Source organism: Somniosus microcephalus, chromosome 10, assembly GCF_052327205.1.
Source record: "Somniosus microcephalus isolate GS21.2 chromosome 10, FLI_Smic_1.0, whole genome shotgun sequence".
Lineage (NCBI taxonomy): Eukaryota > Metazoa > Chordata > Chondrichthyes > Squaliformes > Somniosidae > Somniosus > Somniosus microcephalus.
The window spans coordinates 237,545,578-237,569,357 of NC_140996.1; the positions used below are offsets into that span (position 1 = coordinate 237,545,578).

The 23,780-nt window shown below is 53.1% G+C and overlaps 1 protein-coding gene across 3 annotated transcripts in view; it reads left to right on the plus strand.

The window, feature by feature from the left end:
- Window positions 1–23,780, plus strand: part of LOC147112202 (F-box/WD repeat-containing protein 7-like) — a 270,212-nt gene that overhangs the window by 5,316 nt on the left and 241,116 nt on the right. For all 3 annotated transcript variants that reach the window (XM_085999857.1, XM_085999855.1, XM_085999856.1), the window contains exon 2: window positions 7,701–7,853. In XM_085999857.1, coding sequence (XP_085855983.1) covers window positions 7,701–7,853 — 153 coding nt within the window. The remainder of the gene's footprint in view (window positions 1–7,700; window positions 7,854–23,780) is intronic.

The following is a 23,780-nucleotide window of genomic DNA, read 5'->3' on the forward strand; positions in this document are numbered from 1 at the left end:
AAAGAGAGAGATTTGCTATGTAAGCTTTGGCAATATGGTTCTCTGTAAACTTTCATGCCAATAAAGCATTTTAATTGGAATTGGAATTGGACTGGTGGGGGGAGAGAGAGACTGGGGGGGAGAGAGAGAGAGACTGGGGGAGAGAGAGAGACTGGGGGAGAGAGAGAGACTGGGGGGGGAGAGAGAGAGAGCGAGAGACACTGGGGGGGAGAGAGAGAGAGAGACTGGGGGGGAGAGAGAGAGAGAGAGAGAGAGAGAGACGGGGGCAGAGAGAGAGAGACGGGGGAAGAGAGAGAGAGACTGGTGGGGGGAGAGAGAGAGACTGGGGGGGAGAGAGAGCGAGACTGGGGGGAGAGAGAGAGACTGGTGGGGGGAGAGAGAGACTGGGGGAGAGAGAGCAAGACTGGGGGAGAGAGAGAGAGACTGGGGGGGGGAGAGAGAGAGACTTGGGGGGAGAGAGAGAGAGAGAGAGACACTGGGGGGGAGAGAGAGAGAGACTGGGGGGAGAGAGAGAGAGAGAGAGAGACTGGGGGGGAGAGAGAGAGAGAGAGAGAGAGACTGGGGGGTGGGGGGAGAGAGAGACTGGGGGGAGAGAGAGAGAGACTGGGGGGGCGAGAGAGAGAGAGACTGGGGGGGGGGAGAGAGAGAGACTGGGGGGGGAGAGAGAGAGAGAGACTGGGGGGGAGAGAGAGAGAGAGACTGGGGGAGGCGAGAGAGAGAGAGACTGGGGGGGCGAGAGAGAGAGAGACTGGGGGGGCGAGAGAGAGAGAGACGGGGGGAGAGAGAGAGAGAGACTGGGGGGGGAGAGAGAGAGACTGGGGGGGCGAGAGAGAGAGAGACTGGGGGGGCGAGAGAGAGAGACTGGGGGGGCGAGAGAGAGAGACTGGGGGGGGGCGAGAGAGAGAGAGACTGGGGGGCGAGAGAGAGAGAGACGGGGGGGAGAGAGAGAGAGAGACTGGGGGGGAGAGAGAGAGACTGGGGGGGCGAGAGAGAGAGAGACTGGGGGGGCGAGAGAGAGAGACTGGGGGGGGCGAGAGAGAGACTGGGGGGGGGCGAGAGAGAGAGACTGGGGGGGGCGAGAGAGAGACGGGGGGAAGAGAGAGAGAGAGACTGGGGGGGGAGAGAGAGAGAGAGAGAGAGACTGGGGGGGGGGAGAGAGAGAGACTGGGGGGGGTGGAGAGAGAGAGAGAGAGACTGGGGGGGAGAGAGGGAGAGAGAGACTGGGGGGGGGGGGGGAGAGAGAGAGACCGGGGGGAGAGAGAGAGAGAGAGACCGGGGGGGGGAGAGAGAGAGAGAGAGAGAGAGAGAGAGAGAGAGAGAGAGAGAGAGACTGGGGGGGGGGGGGGAGAGCGAGAGAGGGGCTGGGGGGGCGAGGGAGGGGCTGGGGGGGCGAGGGAGGGGCTGGGGGGCGAGCGAGGGGGCTGGGGGGAGAGCGCCAGAGCGGTGTGGGGGTATGGGGAGTGATGGCTGGTAACTGGGGAGGGAGTTGGCAGGATGACCTGTGATGGGGGGACGGGCTGTGGTGGTGGGGGGACTGATAGTGGGGTCAGTGACAGAGGGAGGAATGGGTCGGGGCTGGTGAAGCGATGCTGGGGTGGGATTGGGACCAAATTTCCCTTTAAGCTGCGCAGCCAATGTGCTGGCTTTTAAATTGAAAACACGCTCTTAATAGACTTTTGAATTGGCCACGCAGCCGAAATGCAAATTACAAGGAACATTGGTTGGTCAGATAGTGGGCATGGGGGAGAGTGGGGATGCTGGAGCAGGGTTGGATAATTTAGGGAGTATATGGGTGGGGGAATGGGGGCAGAGTGAGAGGTTGTGGGACAGAGAATGTGGGCTGGGCAACATTCCCTCCAAGCTGCACGGCCACGCTGGAGCGGTTATGTAAATTTTGTACATGTGCGAAACTGGGCTGTGCAGCGTGCACCCCAAAAAAATTGGGGTAACATTGTGGGTGAGGTCACTGGTCTATTTTACTCCATCAGGTGCCGAACGATCAGACGGGGTTCGTGCACTAACGTCATCTCCAGGACTGCAGCCGTTCAAAAAGTCCCGACATCACTGACTCAGGGCAGCTAGAGATGGGCGGGGACCACACCTGTGTCCTGGCGGTGGGCAGGGATTGCCCCTGTGTCCTGGCGGTGGGCGGGGACTGCCCCTGTGGCCTGGCGGTGGGCGGGGACTGCCCCTGTGGCCTGGCGATGGGCGGGGATTGCCCCTGTGGCCTGGCGATGGGCAGGGATTGCCCCGTGTCCTGGCGGTGGGCAGGGATTGCCCCTGTGGCCTGGCGGTGGGCAGGGATTGCCCCTGTGGCCTGGCGATGGGCAGGGATTGCCCCGTGTGTCCTGGCGGTGGACAGGGTTGCCCCTGTGGCCTGGCGGTGGGCAGGGATTGCCCCGTGTGTCCTGGCGGTGGACAGGGTTGCCCCTGTGGCCTGGCGGTGGGCAGGGATTGCCCCTGTGGCCTGGCGATGGGCAGGGATTGCCCCGTGTCCTGGCGGTGGGCAGGGATTGCCCCTGTGGCCTGGCGGTGGGCAGGGATTGCCCCTGTGGCCTGACGGTGGTCAGGGATTGCCCCTGTGTCCTGGTGGTGGGCAGGGATTGCCCCGTGTGGCCTGGCGGTGGGCAGGGATTGCCCCGTGTGGCCTGGCGGTGGGCAGGGATTGCCCCGTGTGTCCTGGCGGTGGGCAGGGAATGCCCCGTGTGTCCTGGCGGTGGACAGGTTTGCCCCTGTGGCCTGGCGGTGGGCAGGGATTGACCCTGTGGCCTGGCGGTGGGCAGGGATTGCCCCGTGTCCTGGCGGTGGGCAGGGATTGCCCCTGTGGCCTGGCGGTGGGCAGGGATTGCCCCTGTGGCCTGGCGGTGGGCAGGGATTGCCCCTGTGTCCTGGCGGTGGGCAGGGATTGCCCCTGTGTCCTGGCGGTGGGCAGGGATTGCCCCTGTGCCCTGGCGGTGGTCAGGGATTGCCCCTGTGTCCTGGTGGTGGGCAGGGATTGCCCCGTGTGGCCTGGCGGTGGGCAGGGATTGCCCCGTGTGGCCTGGCGGTGGGCAGGGATTGCCCCTGTGGCCTGGCGGTGGGCAGGGATTGCCCCTGTGCCCTGGCGGTGGTCAGGGGATTGCCCATGTGACCTGGCGGTGGGCAGGGATTGCCCCGTGTGGCCTGGCGGTGGGCAGGGATTGCCCCGTGTGTCCTGGCGGTGGGCAGGGATTGCCCCTGTGGCCTGACGGTGGTCAGGGATTGCCCCTGTGTCCTGGTGGTGGGCAGGGATTGCCCCGTGTGGCCTGGCGGTGGGCAGGGATTGCCCCGTGTGGCCTGGCGGTGGGCAGGGATTGCCCCGTGTGTCCTGGCGGTGGACAGGGTTGCCCCTGTGGCCTGGCGGTGGGCAGGGATTGCCCCGTGTGTCCTGGCGGTGGGCAGGGATTGCCCTGTGTGTCCTGGCGGTGGGCAGGGAATGCCCCGTGTGTCCTGGCGGTGGACAGGGTTGCCCCTGTGGACTGGCGGTGGGCAGGGATTGACCCTGTGGCCTGGCGGTGGGCAGGGATTGCCCCGTGTCCTGGCGGTGGGCAGGGATTGCCCCTGTGGCCTGGCGGTGGGCAGGGATTGCCCCTGTGTCCTGGCGGTGGGCAGGGATTGCCCCTGTGTCCTGGCGGTGGGCAGGGATTGCCCCTGTGTCCTGGCGGTGGTCAGGGGATTGCCCATGTGACCTGGCGGTGGGCAGGGATTGCCCCGTGTGTCCTGGCGGTGGGCAGGGATTGCCCTGTGTGTCCTGGCGGTGGGCAGGGAATGCCACATGTGTCCTGGCGGTGGGCAGGGTTGCTCCTGTGTCCTGGCGGTGGGCAGGGATTGCCTCTGTGGCCTGGCGATGGGCAGGGATTGCCCCGTGGCCTGGTGGTGGTCAGGGAATGCCCCGTGTGGCCTGGCGGTGGGCAGGGATTGCCCCTGTGGCCTGGCGGTGGGCAGGGATTGCCCCGTGTGGCCTGGCGGTGGGCAGGGATTGCCCCGTGTGGCCTGGCGGTGGGCAGGGAATGCCCCGTGTGGCCTGGCGATGGACAGGGTTGCTCCTGTGGCATGACGGTGGTCAGGGATTGCCCCTGTGCCCTGGTGGTGGGCAGGGATTACCCCGTGTGGCCTGGCGGTGGGCAGGGATTGCCCCGTGTGGCCTGGCGGTGGGCAGGGATTGCCCCGTGTGTCCTGGCGGTGGGCAGGGAATGCCCCGTGTGGCCTGGCGGTGGACAGGGTTGCCCCTGTGGCCTGGCGGTGGGCAGGGATTGACCCTGTGGCCTGGCGGTGGGCAGGGATTGCCCCTGTGGCCTGGCGGTGGGCAGGGATTGCCCCTGTGGCCTGCATCCTGTGTATCAGCCTCAGCACTTCTACCATGGCCATTTTCTTTGCCCTGGCCATAGAATCACATTTGGACTGGCACAAATCCTATGACATCACGAACGAGGTAGAGCACAAAATGTCACTATACCCAGATAATGTGCTCCGCGATACATAGACTCCTCCTCCTCTGTCTGCAACATTGCCATGTGAGAGTCTCAGGGATGTTATGCTGTAGTCTTGATGGCTATTCCTTGAAAGTTTCAATTGATTCACAGCCTTTCGGGGAGAGAGTTCCACATTGTATGCAGAAGTACTTCCTGATTTCACTCCTAAATGGCCGAGCTCTCATTTTAAGAATTTTCCAGATTCTACCGTTTCAAAAGGAAAGGTCCACGTGGCAGGTCAGTCGGAGCAGAGGGTCAAAGAGTATCCTAGACTGGATGCTAGAGCACTGTGTTTCATGGCCTACATCCTCGAGTTCTAAAAGAGGTGGCTGCAGAGATCGTGGATGCATTGGTTTTGATCTTCCAGAATTTGGTAGATTTGAGAACGGTCCCCGTGGATTGGATGGTAGCAAATGTAACCCCACTGTTCAAGTAAGGAGGGAGACAGGGAACTACAGACCATGAAATATATCTCAATTCCTTCATCGTGGCTGGGTCAAAATCCTGGAACTCCCTCCCTAACAGCACTGTGGGAGCACCTTCACCACACGGACTGCAGCGGTTCAAGAAGGCAGCTCACCACCACCTTCTCGAGGGCAACTAGGGATGGGCAATAAATGCCGGCCTTGCCAGTGACGCCCACATTGAACGAATAAAAAAAAGTGGGTAGGGAGGACCTATTTCCCTTAGCAGAGAGGTCAATAACCAGGGGGCAGAGATTTAAAGTAATTGGTAGAAGGATTAGAGGGGAGTTGAGGAGAACGTTTTTCCCCCAGAGGGTGGTGGGGGTCTGGAACTCACTGTCTGAATGGGTGAAAGAGACAGAAACCCTCATCACATTTAAAAAGTACTTGGATATGTACTTGAAGTGCTGTAACCTACAAGGCTACTGACCAAGAGGTGGAAAGTGGGATTAGGCTGGAGAGCTCTTTTTTGGCCAGCACAGACGCAATGGGCCGAATGGCCTCCTGTGCCGTAAATGTCTATGATTCAAGCAAATTGGAAGGCAAATGGTGCGTTGGCCTTTATTGCAAAGGGGTTGGAGTATAAGAGTAAGGAAGTCTTGCTGCAGTTATACAGGGCTTTGATGAGACCATGCTTGGAAGTACTGTGTAGTTTTGGTCTCCTTACCTAAGCAAGGATATATTTGCATTCAATATAGTGAAGTTTTACTAGATGAGTTAAATTGAGTAGAATGGGTGTATATTCTCTAGAGTTTAGAAAAATGAGAATTTTATATGTTTCTCATTGAAACATAAAATTCTTAGAGGACTTGACAGGGTAGATGCTGAGAGATTGTTTCCCTTGGCGGGGGAGTCCAGACCCAGGGGTCATAGTCTCAGGGTAAGGGGCCGGCCATTTAGGACTGAGATGAGGAGGAATTTTTTCTCAGGACTGTGAATCTTTGGAATTCTCTGCTCCAGAGGGCTGTGGTGCTCAGTCGATGAGTAGATTCGAGGCTGAGATCGAGAGATTTTTTTCACGGGGCTGTGAATCTTTGGAATTCTCTGCCCCAGAGGGCTGTGGTGCTCAGTCGATGAGTAGATTCGAGGCTGAGATCGAGAGATTTTTTCACAGGGTGGTGAATCTTTGGAATTCTCTGCTCCAGAGGGCTGTGGTGCTCAGTCAATGAGTAGATTCGAGGCTGAGATCGAGAGATTTTTCCTCAGGGTGGTGAATCTTTGGAACTCTCTGCCCCAGAGGGCTGTGGTGCTCAGTCGATGAGTAGATTCGAGGCTGAGATCGAGAGATTTTTTCTCAGGGCTGTGAATCTTTGGAATTCTCTGCTCCAGAGGGCTGTGGTGCTCAGTCGATGAGTAGATTCGAGGCTGAGATCGAGAGATTTTTTCACAGGGTGGTGAATCTTTGGAATTCTCTGCTCCAGAGGGCTGTGGTGCTCAGTCAATGAGTAGATTCGAGGCTGAGATCGAGAGATTTTTCCTCAGGGTGGTGAATCTTTGGAACTCTCTGCCCCAGAGGGCTGTGGTGCTCAGTCGATGAGTAGATTCGAGGCTGAGATCGAGAGATTTTTTCTCAGGGCTGTGAATCTTTGGAATTCTCTGCTCCAGAGGGCTGTGGTGCTCAGTCGATGAGTAGATTCGAGGCTGAGATCGAGAGATTTTTCACAGGGTGGTGAATCTTTGGAACTCTCTGCCCCAGAGGGCTGTGGTGCTCAGTCGATGAGTAGATTCGAGGCTGAGATCGAGAGATTTTTCCTCAGGGTGGTGAATCTTTGGAACTCTCTGCCCCAGAGGGCTGTGGTGCTCAGTCGATGAGTAGATTCGAGGCTGAGATCGAGAGATTTTTCCTCAGGGTGGTGAATCTTTGGAATTCTCTGCTCCAGAGGGCTGTGGTGCTCAGTCGATGAGTAGATTCGAGGCTGAGATCGAGAGATTTTTTCTCAGGGCTGTGAATCTTTGGAATTCTCTGCTCCAGAGGGCTGTGGTGCTCAGTCGATGAGTAGATTCGAGGCTGAGATCGAGAGATTTTTTCTCAGGGCTGTGAATCTTTGGAATTCTCTGCTCCAGAGGGCTGTGGTGCTCAGTCGATGAGTAGATTCGAGGCTGAGATCGAGAGATTTTTTTCTCAGGGCTGTGAATCTTTGGAATTCTCTGCTCCAGAGGGCTGTGGTGCTCAGTCGATGAGTAGATTCGAGGCTGAGATCGAGAGATTTTTCACAGGGTGGTGAATCTTTGGAACTCTCTGCCCCAGAGGGCTGTGGTGCTCAGTCGATGAGTAGATTCGAGGCTGAGATCGAGAGATTTTTTCACAGGGCTGTGAATCTTTGGAATTCTCTGCTCCAGAGGGCTGTGGTGCTCAGTCGATGAGTAGATTCGAGGCTGAGATCGAGAGATTTTTCCTCAGGGTGGTGAATCTTTGGAATTCTCTGCCCCAGAGGGCTGTGGTGCTCAGTCGATGAGTAGATTCGAGGCTGAGATCGAGAGATTTTTTCACAGGGCTGTGAATCTTTGGAATTCTCTGCTCCAGAGGGCTGTGGTGCTCAGTCGATGAGTAGATTCGAGGCTGAGATCGAGAGATTTTTAGGCACTAAGGGAATCGAGATATGGGGATCGACCGGGAAAGTGGAGTTGATGATAAGCCATGATCTTATTGAAAAGCGGAGTATGGCCTACTCCTATGTCGTATGTTTTATCTGCTGCTCATGTGATTTACTTTCTGTTCTTCCACTCCCACCCAAAACGACATTAGGAATTGAAAGGTTTCTCGTCGCTGGAGGATCTTCTGCACATCAAAGGCATCACGTGCCATCTCCTGGAAAGGAACTGTGACCTCCTGTTCTGCCAGAGCAGCAAGCTGAGCACCGAGACCAACACGCAAGGCTTGTCCAGCAGCTCCGATAGTGTAAGTCAACACCTGCAATCAAAGTCTGCAGCCAAGAGATAATACTGTTGAGGAACATGGGCCTCAGGGTTTCACTTCACTTTCTGTCGGGGATGCAGGACCATAGACAGCAGGGCAAAGAGGATCATTTGAGCGAGAACACCCTTTCTGTTGATGAGATCACACGTGAACTAAGGTGCAGCTGTGATCACTATTTAGAAACATGCATAGATGCAGTGCAAAGATGATTTTCAGTTCAGATCTGTGTAAGGCCAGGAAATGTAAATCTATTTTTTTTAATTTAAATGAAAATCTGAATAAGCCTCCCTAGCTCTGTAACCTCCTCCAGCCCTGCAATCCTCCGAGATCTCTGCGCTCCTCCAATTCTGGCACCTTGCGCATCCCCTATTTTAATCACTCCACCATTGGTGGCCGTTCCTTCAGCTGCCGGGGCCCTAAGCTCTGGAATTCCCTCCCTAAACCTCTCCGCCTCGCTACCTCTCTCCTTCAAGATGCTTCTTAAAACATACCTCCATGACCAACCTGTCCTTGTGTGACTCTCAGATTTTTGTTTGATAACACTCCTATGAAGTGCTGTGGCATTTTTTGTCTATGTTAAAGGCGCTATATCAATGCAAGTTGTTGAAGGGACTTGGCATTAAAAAGTGGCAGGATAGGGTAAGGAAAGGGTCCCGTCGGTGGAGGCACGAGTCTGCAGGCGTGATGGTACAGCCCAGCACTTGGTCTGCTCTGATGGTTTCTGCATCAGATGTTTCTTGGGAAGGTTTTCCTTAGTGCCATTCTACAGCTCCATCCCACGAGCCAACATTGAAGCATGCCCGTAAGTAGGGGCAGCTAACTTTCAGGTTTCAGCTGTTGAACATGTACAAGCTCTATGATAATCTAATAAACAGTTCTGAAAATAATAAGATACTCAGAAAAGTAATGAGAGAAAGAAATATACATTTATATAGCACCTTTCGCAACCTCGGGACGTCCCAAAGCGTTTTACAGCCAATGAAGTACTTTTTGAAATAAGAACATAAGAAATAGGAGCAGGAGTAGGCCAATCGGCCCCTCGAGCCTGCTCCGCCATTCAATAAGGTCATGGCTGATCTGATCCTAACCGCCAATCCACTATCACAGAACCATCTCCTGAATCTAACAGAATTAGACACACGAAATAAGAGCAGGATCAGGCTACACGGCCCCTGGGCCCGCTCCGCTACCCACAGGGCCATGACCGATCCGAACCTAGACTCGTGTCCAAATTCCTGCCCGCTCCCCGTAACCCTTAATTCCCTTTACTTCTAGGAAACTGTCTATTTCTGTTTTAAATTTATGTAATGATGTAGCTTCGACAGCTTTTTGGGGCAGCATATTCCATGGACCTACCACCCTCTGAGTGAAGTAGTTCCTCCTCATCTCAGTTTTGAAAGAGCAGCCCCTTATTCTAAGACTATGCCCCCCTAGTTCTAGTTTCACCCATCATCGGGAACATCTTCCCCGCATCCACCCGATCCAACCCCTTCACAATGTTTCCTGTTGTCATGTAGGAAACGCGGCAGCCAATTTGCGCACAGCAAGCTCCCACAAACAGCAGTGAGATAATGACCGGATCATCTGCTTGTGATGTTGGTTGAGCGATAAATGTTGGCCCCAGGACACCGGGGAGAACTCCCTATCTCCTCTTCGAACAGTGCCCTGTGATCTATTGCATCCACCTAAAAGGGTAGATTGGGCCTCGGTATAACGTCTCAGCCAAATGATGGCACCTCTGGCAGCGCAGCGCCCCCTCAGCACTGCCCCACCGGCAGCGCAGCGCCCCCTCCGCACTGCCCCACCGGCAGCGCAGCGGCCCCTCAGCACTGCCCCACCGGCAGCGCAGCGGCCCCTCAGCACTGCCCCACCGGCAGCGCAGCGCCCCCTCAGCACTGCCCCACCGGCAGCGCAGCGCCCCACCGGCAGCGCAGCGCCCCCTTAGCACTGCCCCACCGGCAGCGCAGCGCCCCCCTCAGCACTGCCCCACCGGCAGCGCAACGCCCCCTCAGCACTGCCCCACCGACAGCACAGCGCCCCCTCAGCACTGCTTTGGGAGGAACAAAGATTGAGCCATAGGGGAGAGGTTAGAAAAGATAATTGATGGCTAGGTCAACGGGTAGCAAATAGAGGAAGAGGGGGGATTGAAGAATAGATTCTTTGGGTGCTCTGGAGGTGTTGGGGAGAGAAGCCATCGCAAGGGCTTTCACTGGAACTGGCCAGCAGAGGAGAAACGGTGAAGCAGGATGATCTAGCTCATAGTAAAATGCTGTGGATTGGTCAGAGGACAAAGAGTCACCGATGATGCCGTTCGCGATTTTGATTCGGGCAGTTTCAGTGCTGCGAGGGATTCATACAGGGAGATTTGGGAGAGATGGTGCTGAGAGGCGATGATTTGCGCAAGGATCTGCAGGTGTGGTCTCCCGGGATTCCACCGCGATAAAATAAATTCTTTCCCACTTTAAAAGATAGCATGGATTTTCATTGTTTTTGATACATGACTTGCATGCCAGTTAGTACTGAAATGTAGGGATTTGTTAGCTGTAATAAGCTTTTTAAAATTATTGTGCGTCCAACCGGCATCTGCAAGTTTTGCATACATTTAACATTTCAAGAACACACGGAGTTTTGATGCAATTAACCTGAATTCTTGTAATGGCTTCCCATTGGGAAACTGGCAATCATTAGAGATGTAGATAAAATGATTGAGCATTGAGGAAGACATGGGTTAACAATGACAGCTGCCATGGATTTGTTAAAGGCAAGAACAACTTGCATTTATATAGCGCCTTTAATGTAGTAAAAGGTCCCAAAGCCCTTCACAGCTGTGTAATCTCTCACAAATTGACACCGAGCCAAAGAAGTGGGTGACTCAAAGCTTGGTTAAAGGGGTAAGTTTTAAGCAGTGTCTTAAAGGAGGACAGAGTGAGAGAGGTTTACGGAAGATATTCCAGAGCTTGGGGCCAAGACGGCTGAAGGCATGGTTGGCAGTGGCGGGGGGAAGGGAGTCGTGGATGCACGAGGGGACTGATTTGGAGGAACATTAAGAACATAAGAAACAGGAGCTGGAGTTGGCCATTTGACCCCTCGAGCCTGCTCCGCCATTCAATAAGATCATGGCTGATCTGATCTTGGCTTCAACGCCACTTTCCGGCCCGCTCCCCATAACCCGCGACTCCCCTGTAGCTCAAATATACGTCAACTCCGCCTTGAATAAATTCAATGACTCCGCCTCCACAGCTCTCTCGGGTGTGGATTCCAAAGATTCACGACCCTCTGAGAAGAATTTCCTCTTCATCTCCGTTTTAAAAGGGTGCCCCCCTTATCCTGAAACTGTGCCCCCTAGTTCTAGATTCCCCCATGAGGTGAAACATCCTCTCTGCATCTACCTTGTCAAGCCCCTTCAGAATCTTTTATGTTTCAATAAGATCCCCCCTCATTCTTCTAAACTCCAATGAGTATAGGCCCAACCTGCTCAACCTTTCTTCATAAGACAACCCTTTCATCTCCGGAATCAACCTCGTGAACCTTCTCTGAACTGCCTCCAATGCAAGTATATCCTTCCTTAAATAAGGAGACCAAAACTGTACGCAGTACTCCAGGTGTGGTCTCACCAGCGCCCTGTACAGTTGTAGCAGGACTTCCCTACTTTTATACTCCATCCCCCTTGAAATAAAGGTCAACATTCCAGTTGCCTTCCTGATTACTTGCTGTACCTGCTGGCTAACTTTTTGTGTTTCATGTACGAAGACCCCCAGATCCCTCTGTACCGCAGCATTTTGTAATCTCTCTCCATTTAAAAAATAATTTGCTTTTTTATTTTTCCTACCAAAGTGGATAACCTCACATTTTCCCACATTATACTCCATCTGCTAAATGTTTACCCACTCACTTAACCTATCTATATCCCTTTGCAGACTCTGTCCTCCTCACAACTTGCTTTCCCACCTATCTTTGTATCGTCAGCAAATTTGGCTACAGTACACTCGGTCCCTTCATCCAAGTCATTAATGTAGATTGTAAATAGTTGTGGCCCGAACCCCGATCCCTGTGGCACCCCACAAGTTACCGTTTGCCAACCGGAAATGACCCATTTATCCTGACTCTCTGTTTTCTGTTAGTTAGCCAACCCTCTATCGATGCTAATATATTACCCCCAATCCCGTGAGCTCTTACCTTGTGCAGTAACCTTTTATGTGGCACCTTATCGAATGCCTTTTGGAAATCCAAATAGTTTCCCGCTTTTTACCTCCCTCCTTTCTTGAATAGGGGTGTTACATTTGCAATTTTCCAATCCGCTGGGACCTCTCCAGAGTCCAGGGAATTTTGGTACATTACAACCAATGCATCCACTATCTCTGCAGCCACTTCTTTTAAGACCCTGGGATGTAGGCCATCGGGTCCAGGGGACTTGTCAGCCTTTAGTCCCATTAGTTTGCCTCGCACTTTTTCTCTAGTGATAGAGATTGTTTTAAGTTTCTCCCTCCCTATAGCCCCTTGATTATCAATTAGTATTGGGATGTTTTTAGTGTCTTCTATCGTGAGATATTTGTTCAAAGTCTCTGCCATTTCCCTGTTTCCTATTATTAATTCCCCAGTCCCATCCTCTAAGGGACCACGTTTACTTTAGCTACTCTCACCCTTTTATATGCCTGTAGAAGCTCTTACTGTCTGTTTTTATATTTTTTGCTTGTTTACTTTCATAATCTATCTTTTTAAAAAATTTTTAGTCTTCCTTTGCTGGTTTCTAAAAGTTTCCCAATCCCCTGGCCTACCACGAATCTTTGCAACATTGTCTGCCTTTTCTTTCTATTTGATGCCATCCTTTACTTCCTTAGTTAGCCACGGATGGTTCATCCTTCTCGTAGAGTCTTTCTTTCTCACTGGAATAAACCTTTGCTGAGAGTTATGAAATATCTCCTGAAATATCTGTCACTGCTGATCTACCGTCTTACCCTTTAATCTGTTTTTCAAGTCTACTTTAGCCAACTCTGTCCTCATACCCGTGTAATTGCCTTTATTTAAGTTTAAGACACTAGTTTCAGACCCAAGTTTCTCACCCTCAAACTGAATTTGAAATTCTATCATGCTATGATCACTCTTCCCTAGAGGATCCTTTACTATGAGATCATTAATTAATCCGGTCTCATTACACATTACCAGATGCGAGGTGATGCATTTTGGACGGACAAATAAGGTAAGGGAATACACAATGAGTGGTAGGACCCTAGGAAGTACAGAGCGTCAGAGGGACCTTGGTGTACATGTACATAGATCCCTGAAGGCAGCGGAACAGGTAGATAGGGTGGTTAAAAAGGCATATGGGATACTTGCCTTCATTAGCCGAGGCATGGAATATAAGAGCAGGGAGGTTATGATGGAGCTGTACAAAACGCTGGTGAGGCCACAGCTGGAGTACTGTGTGCAGTTCTGGTCGCCTCACTATAGGAAGGATGTGATTGCTTTGGAGAGGGTGCAGAGAAGATTCACCAGGATGTTACCTGGGATGGAGCGCCTCAGCTATGAAGACAGGCTGGACAGGCTGGGGTTGTTTTCCTTGGAGCAAAGAAGGCTGAGGGGGGACCTGATTGAGGTGTACAAAATTATGAGGGGCATAGATAGGGTAGATAAAGAGGAACTTTTCCCCTTAGTAGGGGGGTCAATAACAAGGGGGCATAGATTCAGGGTAAGGGGCAGGAGATTTAGAGGGGATTTGAGGAGGAACTTCTTCACCCAGAGGGTGGTTGGAATGTGGAACTCAATGCCTGAAAGGGTGGTAGAGGCAGGAACCCTCACAACATTCAAGAAGCATTTGGATGAGCACTTGAAATGCCATTGCATACAGGGCTATGGACCAAATGCTGGAAAATGGGATTAGACTGGACAGGGATGGATGGGCGGCGCGGACACGATGGGCCGAAGGGCCTCTTTCTGTGCTGTAAAACTCTATGACTATGACTCTATGAGATCTAAAATAGCCTGCTCCCTGATTGGTTCCACAACATATTGTTCTAAGAAACCATCCCGAATACACTCTTATGAACTCGTCCTCAAGGCTACCCTTGCCAATTTGATTTGTCCAATCTACAGTATATGAAGATTAAAATTGCCATTATTATTGCAGTACCTTTCTTACAAGCCCTGATTATTTCATGGTTTATACTCTGTCCTACAGTGTAGCTACTGTTAGGGGGCCTATAGTTTACTCCCACCAATGACTTCTTTCCCTTACTATTTCTTATCTCCACACAAACTGATTCTACACCCTGATGATCTGAGCCAATATCATTTCTCACCACTGTACTGATCTCATTCTCTATTAACAGAGCTACCCACCTCCTTTTCCTTTCTGCCTCTCCTTCCAAAATGTCAAATACCCCATAATATTCAGTTCCCAGCCTTGGTCACCATGACTCCAATGGCTATCAGATCATACCCCTTTATTTCTATTTGTGCTGTCAACTCATCTATCTTGTTACGAATGCTGCGTGCATTCAGATAAAGAGCTTTAAAAATTTTTTATACCATCTTTACCTACTCTGAAACTCTTTGCTGGTGCACGCTTATGTTCGTACGCACTGTCTCCTCCTGTCACACTCTTGTTATCATTACCCCTATCGCTACCCTGCACTATTGCCTTCTCCTTTCTCTTTGACTTTCTAAGTTCCCCTTCACCTGAACCCCCCCACTGTTTAGTTTAAAGCCCTAAGTTTTCGGAGTGTTGTGGGGCTGGAGGAGGTTAGAGATGGGAAGGGCCGAGGCTGTGGAGAGATTTGAAAAGGAGGATGAGAATTTTAAAATTGAGGCGTTGCTGGACCGGGAGCCAATGTAGGTCAGTGAGCACAGGGGGTGATGGGTGAACGGGACTGGGTGTGAGTTAGGACACGGGGCAGTGAGCACAGGGGGTGATGGGTGAACGGGACTGGGTGTGAGTTAGGACACGGGGCAGTGAGCACAGGGGGTGATGGGTGAACGGGACTGGGTGTGAGTTAGGACACGGGGCAGTGAGCACAGGGGGTGATGGGTGAACGGGACTGGGTGTGAGTTAGGACACGGGGCAGTGAGCACAGGGGGTGATGGGTGAACGGGACTGGGTGTGAGTTAGGACACGGGGCAGTGAGCACAGGGGGTGATGGGTGAACGGGACTGGGTGTGAGTTAGGACACGGGGCAGTGAGCACAGGGGGTGATGGGTGAACGGGACTGGGTGTGAGTTAGGACACGGGGCAGTGAGCACAGGGGGTGATGGGTGAACGGGACTGGGTGTGAGTTAGGACACGGGGCAGTGAGCACAGGGGGTGATGGGTGAACGGGACTGGGTGTGAGTTAGGACACGGGGCAGTGAGCACAGGGGGTGATGGGTGAACGGGACTGGGTGTGAGTTAGGACACTGGGCAGTGAGCACAGGGGGTGATGGGTGAACGGGACTGGGTGTGAGTTAGGACACGGGGCAGTGAGCACGGGGTGATGGGTGAACGGGACTGGGTGTGAGTTAGGACACAGGGCAGTGAGCACGGGGTGATGGGTGAACGGGACTGGGTGTGAGTTAGGACACGGGGCAGTGAGCACAGGGGGTGATGGGTGAACGGGACTGGGTGTGAGTTAGGACACGGGGCAGTGAGCACGGGGGGTGATGGGTGGACGGGACTGGGTGCGAGTTAGGACACGGGGCAGTGAGCACGGGGTGATGGGTGAACAGGACTGGGTGTGAGTTAGGACACGGGGCAGTGAGCACGGGGTGATGGGTGAACGGGACTGGGTGTGAGTTAGGACACAGGGCAGTGAGCACGGGGTGATGGGTGAACGGGACTGGGTGTGAGTTAGGACACGGGGCAGTGAGCACAGGGGGTGATGGGTGAACGGGACTGGGTGCGAGTTAGGACACAGGGCAGTGAGCACAGGGGGTGATGGGTGCACGGGACTGGGTGTGAGTTAGGACACGGGGTAGCCGAGATACGTTGAAGTTTATGAAGGGCGGTAGATGGGAGGCCGGGCAGGAGAATATTGGAATAGTCGAGTCGAGAAGTAACAATGGCATGGCTGAGGGTTTCAGCAGCAGATGAGCTGAGGCAGGGACGAAGTCGGGCGATGTTACCCAGGTGGAAGTAGGTGGTCTTTGTGAGGGAGAGGAAATGTGGTTGGAAGCTTAGCTCAGCGTCAAATAGGGCGCCAACTTGGTGAACAGTCTGGTTCTGCCTGAGGCGATGGCCAGGGAGAGGAAATGGATTTTGTGGGGTAATGCATTTTGGCAGGCAAGCCAAGGGATGGGAGTATACACTGAATGGAAAGACACAGAAGGGAGTGGGTGACAGAGCGACTGAGGGCTTCAAATACATAATTCCTGAAAATGAGTATATAGGTAGATAAAGGCATAAAAAGGCCAACAATATTGTGGGTCATTGCCAGGCCAGGTTTGCATTCGCCTGTGTTGGGCCACATTGGGAAGGACATAGTGAAAGACTTCCGGCAGGTTTCCCTACATCACAACAGTGACTACACTTCGAAAGTACGTCAGTGTGAAGCGCTTTGCAACATGAAAGGCGCTATAGAAATGCAGGATTTTTTTCTTCAGGCTTTTTGGGGGTTGGCGGGGGGGAAATCGAACCAACCGTGGCATTGCTGAGGGCTGCAGAACAGCTGGTGGGGCTGGGTTCCAGGAAGCGGCTGCACGAGGAGCATGGGCACGGCCCCCGAGGCGGAGACCCAGGCATCAGCCGTGCCTCAGGCTAGCGTTCATTTCACACACACGTTGGAACGCTTTATGTAGAGATTTTTTTCAAATGGTTGGCATTTTTGTATTACAACTTTACCATGTTTGTAGTCAGCAGGCTGAAGCATGAAGGAAGATTTAGGAAATATTTGAAGCGCTTTAGTGCACGGCTTTTTATTGGTAGCTGCTGCAGACGGCCTGTTATTGATTCATAACCTTTAGAATTTCATGCTCTGTGGTTTTCATTCCTGTCTGCTACTTGCAACTTGTCATGTTCCTTACCTAGTCCATTGTGAAAGAAAGAACTCGCATTAATATTGTGCATTTAATGTCCTCGGGGACGGCCAATACTGCACTTGTGAAGTGTAGTCACTTGTAATGTAGGGAAACCTGCTCTGCGTTGTTCCGCGGTTTAACGCCTCATCCGAAAGACGGCCCCTTCTGACAGTGCGGCGCTCCCTCAGCGCTGCCCCTCCGACAGTGCGGCGCTCCCTCAGCGCTGCCCCTCCGACAGTGCGGCGCTCCCTCAGCGCTGCCCCTCCGACAAGTGCGGCGCTCCCTGAGCGCTGCCCCTCCGACAGTGCGGCGCTCCCTCAGCGCTGCCCCTCCGACAGTGCGGCGCTCCCTCAGCGCTGCCCCTCCGACAGTGCGGCGCTCCCTCAGCGCTGCCCCTCCGACAAGTGCGGCGCTCCCTGAGCGCTGCCCCTCCGACAGTGCGGCGCTCCCTGAGCGCTGCCCCTCCGACAGTGCGGCGCTCCCTGAGCGCTGCCCCTCCGACAGTGCGGCGCTCCCTGAGCGCTGCCCCTCCGACAGTGCGGCGCTCCCCCTCCGACAGTGCGGCGCTCCCCCTCCGACAGTGCGGCGCTCCCCCTCCGACAGTGCGGCGCTCCCCCTCCGACAGTGCGGCGCTCCCCCTCCGACAGTGCGGCGCTCCCCCTCCGACAGTGCGGCGCTCCCCCTCCGACAGTGCGGCGCTCCCCCTCCGACAGTGCGGCGCTCCCCCTCCGACAGTGCGGCGCTCCCCCTCCGACAGTGCGGCGCTCCCCCTCCGACAGTGCGGCGCTCCCTGAGCGCTGCCCCCCCGACAGTGCGGCGCTCCCTGAGCGCTGCCCCCCCGACAGTGCGGCGCTCCCTCAGCGCTGCCCCCCCGACAGTGCGGCGCTCCCTCAGCGCTGCCCCCCCGACAGTGCGGCGCTCCCTCAGCGCTGCCCCCCCGACAGTGCGGCGCTCCCTCAGCGCTGCCCCCCCGACAGTGCGGCGCTCCCTCAGCGCTGCCCCCCCGACAGTGCGGCGCTCCCTCAGCGCTGCCCCCCCGACAGTGCGGCGCTCCCTCAGCGCTGCCCCCCCCGACAGTGCGGCGCTCCCTCAGCGCTGCCCCCCCGACAGTGCGGCGCTCCCTCAGCGCTGCCCCCCCGACAGTGCGGCGCTCCCTCAGCGCTGCCCCCCCGACAGTGCGGCGCTCCCTCAGCGCTGCCCCCCCGACAGTGCGGCGCTCCCTCAGCGCTGCCCCCCCGACTGGAGCTTCAGCCTAGATTATGTGCTCAGGTTTGTGGAGTGGACTTGAACCCACAACCTGCTGACTCAGCAGTAAGAATGCTGCCCACTACGCCACGGCTGACACAGAATCCATTGAACTCTCCAGGAACCCCAACTGCCAGAGACAGGACGTCTGCAGCAGCTTAAATGATGTTTGTATGAACTCCGTGTTCACCTAAGAAAGAAAGACTTGCATTTATACAGCGCCTTTCACGACCACCAGACATCCCAAAGCGCTTTCCAGCCAATGAAGTGTACCTAACAGCAATTGAATACTGTGGCCTTAATGGCCAACGCGCCACCTTTGTGGAATACTGGTCACTTGATGTAACACTCTTGTTCTTAGGCAGTCCCTCGGAACCGAAGATGACTTGCTTCCACATTAAAAATGAGCTCGCAGGTGACTGATGCGTCCAATGCGGGACCTACAGTCTCTGTCACAGGTGGGGCAGATGGTGGTTGAACGGGTGGGTGGGGTGCTTGGGTTGACGTGCGCTCCTTGCGCTGCCTGCGCTTGGTTTCCGCTTGCCCCCGGCGAAGAGACTCGAGGTGTTCGGCGCCTTCCCGGATGCTTCTCCTCCACTTTGTGCGATCTTGGGCCAGGGATTCCCAGGTGTCGGTGGGGATGTTGCACTTTTTCAAGGAGGCTTTGAGGGTAACACTCTTGTTCTTGTGAAACAAGTGCGTCCTCCAACGCACCGTGAGCAAATACAACAGGAGAGCTGTCGGGCGTACATTAAGCGGCGCACTGCTGAACACCGGCGTCGCACTCCCAAATCTTACTCTTGTTACCGATGCGAAACCATTAAAAAATGTTGTGTTTCTGAGCTGCAGTCTGAGAGGGATGTAATCTCCGAGTGACCTCGGGCTGCGTTTACTTATAACGGTTAGACTTTGTGACCTCAAAATGGGCAACTGAAACTCTTCCACCACTGCAACAGATTGCGAGTGAAATCGTGTTGTGCTTCTGTCATTATAAAACGGCTCATCTACCGCAGGGCAATGATGCACGCGATCCAGTCGTCACAGGTTACAAATCTTTCAGCAGTGCTCAAGTTGTTCCTTTATTGTTAGTTCCAAACTTCTCGGTTTTTTTTGCCAGTCAGAAATTGGAAGAAAATCGCGGGGTGGGGGGAGGGGAATTGAACCCCCAAAAAACCTGGGTAAATTCAGAGAAAGTGATCATAGAAATTTACAGAAGGTGGCCATTCGGCCCATCGTGTCCGTGCCGGCCGACAAAGAGCTCTCTAGCCTAATCCCACTTTCCAGCTCTTGGTCCGTAGCCCTGTGGGTTACGGCTCTTCAAGTGTATATCCAAGTACTTTTTAAATGTGATGAGGGTTTCTGCCTCGACCACCCTTTCAGGCAGTGAGTTCCAGACCCCACCACCCTCTGGGTTAAAAAATTTCTCCTCAAATCCCCTCTAAACGTCCGACCAATTACTTTAAATCTCTGCCCCCCTGGTTATTGACCTCTCTGCTAAGGGAAATAGGTCCTTCCTATCCACTCGATCTAGGCCCCTCATAATTTTATACACCTCAATAAGGTCTCCCCTCAGCCGCCTCTGTTCCAAAGAAAACAACCCCAGCCTATCCGATCTTTCCTCATAGCTAAAATTCCCCAGTCCCGGCAACATCCTCGTAAATCTCCTCTGCACCCTCCCTGGTGCAATCACATCCTTCCTGTTACGTTTTATTTGTTTCATTGCTAAAACTCAATAAGCTAGGGACTTAAACAACTATTGAGTAAAATGACAGCCCGCAGTCGTTTACGTGGTTCACGGCACCACGTTTACGGGGTTCAGCGGCCTATTCACTGGCTGAAAGTTGGAGATAGGTGATTTTAATATATAGCCACCTCCTGCGAGTTCTAAATTACAGTTGAAGGATGAGTTGGAGGAGGAGGGGGAGCTGTCAGTCAGTGTAAGACTGTCAGATAAACGATGTAATTCTACCTGTGACTTCTCCCCAAGTGTGCTTCCTTGTACAAAAGTTTGTCTGGCAGCAAAGGATGTGATGTGATGGGATGCAGGGTGACCCGGAGAGATGATTGCCATCACTGCATTCCCGGAGAGTGCAGCAAATTGTTTCTTTTAGGCAGAAACCGGGGCCCAGAGACTCGCGCACATCACGTCGGCAGAGTGTCCAACACCCAGTGTCTGTGTCGCTGTCATGGATGTGAAGTGCGTTCCTCGCTGGTCATGATTTTAGTTAGGAAAACTACACCGAATATTAAGGGTTATGTAGTTTTTACAGCACAGAAACCGGCCATTCTGTCCAAGCAGACCATGTTGGTGTTTATGCTCCACTCGAGCCTCCTCCCGTCTCTCCTCATCTAACCATCCGCCCTAACCCTCTTCCCTTCTCCCTCATGTGCTTGTCCAGCTTCCCCTTAAATACATCTCTGCTGTTCGCTTCAACCACTGCCTGTAGCGAGTTCCACGTTCTCACCACTCCATGGGTAAAAAATAAATCTCGAGTCCGTCACACTTCAAAGCGTCACACTTTGCTGCAGATGTAAAACAAACTTGGAGAAAAAAAGAACCCACGCCAGTGTAGCGCCTCCAGTGTGGAAAAATGTCCCAGTGCGCTTCAGAGGAATTAAATATATTTTAATGGTCGTTGGAAGCTTCGGAATGTGGAAATTTCTTCCGCTTGAAGTTTGCAGCGTAATAAAGATACAAATGACAAAAGAGGAGCTATTCAACAGAGTGTGCTGTGTTTGAAATGACTGAACGTTTTCTGTGGGGGACCACTGACAACCCCCCCCCCCCCCCCCCCCAAGGCCCGGGGTCTCAAAGATTTCACTCTCTGCTGAAGAAACTCCACAAAGCAGCAGGCCGTAGCTCCCAGCAAATATCTGGACCTCCAACTCCAGGATTTGTTTTATTGAAAACCGGAATAAACTGCAATGTTGGAAATCTGAAACAACAGAAAATGCTGTAATGACCTGGATCAGTCAGTGCCTGTACAGAGAGGTGATGACATTTAGATTGTGCATCTTCAGTCTGATGGAAGGTCACACTCGAAATATCGCAACCATCTCTTTACAGATGCTGACTGTATACTTCCAGCATTGCCCGTCGTTGCTCTTCATCGCTGGTTCCATTGTGATTGGCCAGTAAGACTGGTCATTCACAGAGTGCGTGCGGCATTGTTGTTTATATATGCTCCTTCCCCCACTGTTTGTAACATGGGGAAATTGCTGAGAAGAACACCCAGGGAAATTATCAGCAGTAGTGAAAGTAATTGGGATTATTTTGGATAAAATTTTGACGTAGTTTTAGTGAGAGAAGGTTGTGAGAAATGGTGGCCAGGACACCAGGAAAGCTTCCTGCTCTTTTTTTAAGTGCTTGGGGGTTTTAAAGGTCCAACGAACAGGCCAATTGGGGCCTCTGTTTAATTTCTCAAACGAACGACTGCACGGTCCCTCAGTAAGGCCAGGGTGTCGACCTAGATTTTGGGGCTGAAGTCCAAGAGTGGGATTTAAACTCCCAAATCCATCCAGGACAAAAGCAGCCCGCCTGATTGGCACCACATCCACCACCTTAAACATTCACTCCCTCCACCACCGGCGCACCGTGGCTGCAGTGTGTACCATCTACAAGATGCACTGCAGCAACTCGCCAAGGCTTCTTCGGCAGCACCTCCCAAACCCGCGGCCTCTACCACCTCCAACTTCTCCTCCCAAGTCACAGCCGCAAGATAGTAAAGTGGCTTCGACCTGGAGATCGCAAGCATTTCCCAGAGCCAAGAGCAGTTGCAGTGCAGCTTGATTTATGTCAATGTGGGGGAGGAGGGGAAATGAAAGGAAAGCAAAATTAATAAAATCTAGTTCCACCTCCAAGTCACACACCAACCTGACTTGAAAATATATCGCTGATCCTTCATCGTCACTGGGTCACAATCCTGGAACTCCCTCCCTAACAGCACTGTGGGAGTACCTTCACCACACGGACTGCAGCGGTTCAAGAAGGTGGCTCACCACCACCTTCTCAAGGGCAACTAGGGGATGGGCAATAAATGCTGGTATGGCCAGCGATGCCCACATCCCAGGAACAGGGGAAAAAAAACTTGCGCAGCTGAGCCAGGTTAATATCGATCTGTAGGTGCCATAGTTTATTTTGTGGTACAGAAGCAATAAGAGTGCTGTTCCCGTCACTAGTCTGGATGAGGTGCCGCATGTTCTGCAGCTTTATCATTTGTACAAGTGCCTTCGCAGTTCACAATTGTGCTGAAGTGGCACCATGCCACCACCTGCTGGCCGGTCCCGCGTACAGCAGCATTTTCAGCTGTATTCAGGCTCCTTTGTTACTCTGCAGTGGAATTAATTAAAACCAGTCTTTGTTCAGTAATCTCGTAATACAATAACTGTTTAGTGATATGGATTTGATCTAAGTACAACATGAGCTTCATATTGGTAAAGAGCAGACATCAAGGCAACCTCATTGAAGTCTTCAGGAGTAAGAAGGGAATCGAGCAAACTGATCCAGGTAAATTGTTCACTGTAGCAAATGGTTCAAATATGAGGCGGGGGGGGGTTTCAAGTTAAAAATGAGCAAGTTACAAGTGGGGGAGGGGGTGTGGGGAAGAGAGTCGGGCTGAACTTTTCACTTAATTGGTAATTAATCTGTGGAATAAGTTACCAAGGCAGGACAGTGTGACTGGGAGCAAGAGCTAATTAGACATGTTCCTCGAGAGGCAAGGTGAGTGGCTGGGCTGGGCTTGATCTCTGGAAAAGGGGTGGGGGGTCTGGCCTTCCCAGAAGGAATTTTAGGAACAGGAAGTTGGGCTGGCTACAGTGATAATTGATGCTGTTGTCTAACGCACATTTTGCCTGTCGACAGTATGAGGTGGGGGGAGTGGGGAGGATGAAAGATGCACCGAAACCTAGATATGAGGGTGGGGAGAAGGGAGCGACAGATCAAGAAGGAAGGAGTGAGTGTGTGTGTGTGTGTGCAGGAGCTTACTATTGGGCAGATGGGAATGTGCCCGAGTTTGCAGGGCCGAAGCCAGCAGGTACAGTTGTGGCCATTGAGTGCATCGTTGCCGGGTTCACAAGGTCGTGTCAGAGCCATTGTGTGTGCCCTGGTGCATAACCTCCATGTAGGCTTCAGCCCTCGCCCACGTGTGGCCCTTTAAACTCAAACCAACACATGGCTGCACCAATAAAAGCTCCTTTCCACCCCAGCCACCTGTCAGTGTCTTTGCTTCCAGGCTAGGGGAGGGAGGGCATGATATCAAACTTGGGGCAGGAAAATTGTAGTTGATTTAATTTGGCATCTTAAAAGGGAGTTGGATTGATATTTGTGGGATTTCGGGGTATCGACTTATTGAGCAGCTCTCAAGATAGTGGAAGGAAACTGGTCTTCGCTGAAGTTGAGGTGTTGCGGCAGGCGAATCCATGATTGAACTGGGTGAAGAGGAGCTGATGGGCTGACTGGCCTCCTCTCGCTCCGAGATATCCTTTTAGTCTTTATAATAAGATTACACATTAAGTTTGTCGAGGTTCCATAAGTTTATGGGAATTGTCGACTTGATTCACCTCGTAGCCCAGCACTTGGAGTCATTCTGACAGCCACCTTCCCTCCGACAGGATGGGCATTCTCTTCCTGTAAACTCCTCCTTTCTTTAACCTTCCTTTCCCCGTTCCCAAAAAAAGGAC